At 60.2% G+C, this 3277-nt stretch overlaps 1 protein-coding gene across 1 annotated transcript; it reads right to left on the reverse strand.

Moving 5' to 3' along the window:
- Positions 1-53: 53 nt before the first annotated feature.
- LOC113940661 (ribosome biogenesis protein bop1-like) lies at positions 54-2116 on the reverse strand (the record flags this gene model as incomplete). The annotated part of the gene is made up of 3 exons (XM_027631800.1): positions 1943-2116; positions 299-416; positions 54-179 (listed from the first exon to the last, which is right to left on the reverse strand). Coding segments are annotated over exons 1-3 (369 nt in total), but the record flags the coding sequence as incomplete, so codon positions are not given.
- Between the last annotated feature and the right edge of the window lie 1161 nt (positions 2117-3277).

Here is a 3277-nt window from a genome sequence, read left to right on the forward strand (position 1 = left end):
ATGAGGAGGACAGAGGGATGTGGGGATGGAAACGGTGCCACTGGACACAGAACTGGGGGAGCAGGACCCTCCCTCACCTTCTCCTTCTCGATGAGGGAGGGGATGAAGCTCCTTTTGTCCGCGGGGCGGTTGGTCACCGGGTGGATCATGACCTCGTGGGTGAAGAAGTCCACGGCCGGCTGGGGGGACACACGGAGCGGTGAGGGAGGGAGGGAGGGAGGGAAGGAGGGAGGGAGGGGGCAGCCGGGACGACCCCCTGTCCCACCCCCGGGGGCAGGGGGAGCAGCCACGGCCTCACCTCGTAGGGGTTGAAGTTGACGTCCCCAAACTGCCCCTTCTGCAGGCGCTGCACCAGCTCCACCTGCTCGTCCGTCAGCTTCACGTCCGCCCCCGTCATCCTGTCCTGCACCGTCCTCCTGCGGGAACGGGAACGGGAATGGGAATGGGAATGGGAACGGGAATGGGAACGGGAACGGGAATGGGAATGGGAACGGGAATGGGAACGGGGAGGGTCAGGAGGGTGAGGCAGGAACTGTCCTGCACCAGGGACTGTCTGTCCTGCACCAGGGACTGTCCTGCACCATCCTCCTTCGGGAATGGGAATGGGAATGGCACGGCAAGGGTGAGGGGGGTGAGGCAAGGGCTGTCCTGCACCAGGGACTGTCCTGCACTGTCCTCCTGCGGGAATGGGAATGGGAATGGGAACGGGAATGGGAATGGGAATGGCACGGGGAGGGTCAGGAGGGTGAGGCAGGAACTGTCCTGCACCAGGGACTGTCCTGCACCATCCTCCTGCGGGAATGGGAACGGGAATGGGAACAGGGAGGGTCAGGAGGGTGAGGCAGGGACTGTCCTGCACCAGGGACTGTCCTGCACCATCCTCCTGTGGGAATGGGAATGGGAATGGGAACGGGAATGGGAACGGGAATGGGAATGGGAACGAGAACAGGAACGAGAACAGGAATGGGAATGGCACATAGAGGTTGACGAGGGTGAGGCAGGGACTGTCCTGCACCAGGGACTGTCCTGCACCAGGGACTGTCCTGCACCGTCCTCCTGGTGGGAATGGGAACGGGAACCGGAATGGGAATGGGAATGGGGAGGGTCAGGAGGGTGAGGCAGGGACAGTCCAGCACCACGGGAACAGCACGGGGAGGATGAGGCAGGGACTGTCCTGTACCAAGGACTATTCCCATGGGAATGGGAACAGGAACGAGAACGGGAACGGGAATGGCATGGGGAGGGTCAGGAGGGTGAGGCAGGGACTGTCCTGCACCAGGGACTGTCCTGCACCGTCCTCCTGCGAGAACAGGAATGGGAATGGGAATGGGAACGGGAACGGGAATGGCACGGGGAGGGTCAGGAGAGTGAGGCAGGGACTGTCCTGCACCAGGGACTGTCCTGCACCAGGGACTGTCCTGCTCCATCCTCCTGGTGGGAACAGCACAGGGAAGGTGAGGCAGGGATGAGACAGAAGGTCCGTGCTGGGTGGGACCCCCCTCGCTCTCCCAAAGTCCATGGAGTCACACCAGGAGAACCTCAGGGGTCTCCGTGGAATCACACCAGGAGAACCTGGGGGTCTCCGTGGAGTCACACCAGGAGAACCTGGGGGTCTCCATGGAATCACACCAGGAGAACCTCAGGGGTCTCCATGGAATCACACCAGGAGAACCTGGGGGTCTCCATGGAATCACACCAGGAGAACCTGGGGGTCTCCAGAAAATGCTCCAGGAAACCAGGGGAAGGTTTCCAGCCCTGGTGTGGACGCACATCCCACCTGGGAGAGGGTGTCCCACCGGCCTTCATGGAACGGTTTGGGGTGGGAGGGACTTGGGGATCATCCAGTGCCAACCACCTGCCGTGGGCAGGGACACCTCCCGCTGTCCCAGGCTGCTCCAAGCCCCATCCAGCCTGGCCTTGGACACCTCCCCGAGGTTCTCACCAGTAGTCAGGGTTCTCCATCTTCTCCAGGAACATGTCCAGCTCGTCCTTGTTCCGGATGGGTTTGTAGATCTTCTTGCCATCCAGGTTGTAGCCGATGTGTGGGAAGTCCTGGTACCACTCCATGGGGATGTTTCCCACCGTGTTACGGATGTCCTGGAGGGGAGCAGAGGGGAGAGGTGTCAGGGAGACCTTGGAGCCCCTTTCCAGGGCCTGAAGGGGCTCCAGGAGAGCTGGAGAGGGACTGGGGACAAGGGATGGAGGGACAGCACACAGGGAATGGCTTCCCAGGGTTAGATGGGATATTGGGAAGGGATTTTTTCCCTGGGAGGGTGGTGACACCCTGGCATGGGTTGCCCAGAGCAGCTGTGGCTGCCCCATCCCTGGAATTGCTCTGCCTGTGCCCTGTAGCTCCAAACCCTCCTGGTGAGAGCAGAGCAAACAGCTGGATGAACAGGAATGGTTCAGGAGCAGGGGGACAGGGGCTGGTGGCAGGGGCTGCCCCTCAGGATGAGGAGAAAGGGACCTCTCTCCCCAGTAATGGGATCCATGTCCCACCTCAGCAGTTGGATCCATCTCCCCCCATCAGTGGGATCCACATGATCATATCAGTGGGACCCATATCCCCTCATCAGTGGGATCCACATCCCCTTAGCGGGATACACATCCTCACAACAGTGGGATCCACATCCCCTCAGCAGGATCCACATCCAATCATCGTGGGATCCACATCCCCTCAACAGCAGGACCCACATCCCCACATCAGTGGGATCCACATCCTCACATCAGTGGGATACACATCCCCACAGCAGCAGACATCAGCAGGATCCACATCCCCTTATCAGTGGGATCCACATCCCCTCAGCAGGATCCACATCCCCTCAGCAGGATCCACATCCCCACATCAGTGGGATCCACATCCCCTCATCAGTGGGATCCACATCCCCCCATCAGTGGGATCCACATCCCCACATCAGGGGGATCCACATCCCCTCATCAGTGGGATCCACATCCCCCCATCAGGGGGATCCACATCCTCACATCAGTGGGATCCACATCCCCACATCAGTGGGATCCACATCCTCACATCAGTGGGATACACATCCCCACATCAGTGGGATACACATCCCCTCAGCAGGATCCACATCCCCACATCAGTGGGATCCACATCCTCTCAGCAGAATCCACATCCCTTTAGCAGGATCCACATCCTCACATCAGTGGGATCCACATCCCCTCAGCAGGATCCACATCCCCTCATCAGTGGGATCCACATCCCCTCATCAGTGGGATCCACATCCCCACATCAGTGGGATCCACATCCTCTCAGCAGAAT

The sequence above is a fragment of the Corapipo altera genome, unplaced genomic scaffold (assembly GCF_003945725.1).
Source record: "Corapipo altera isolate COAL_440 unplaced genomic scaffold, ASM394572v1 130093, whole genome shotgun sequence".
In the NCBI taxonomy this organism is placed as follows: Eukaryota; Metazoa; Chordata; class Aves; order Passeriformes; family Pipridae; genus Corapipo; species Corapipo altera.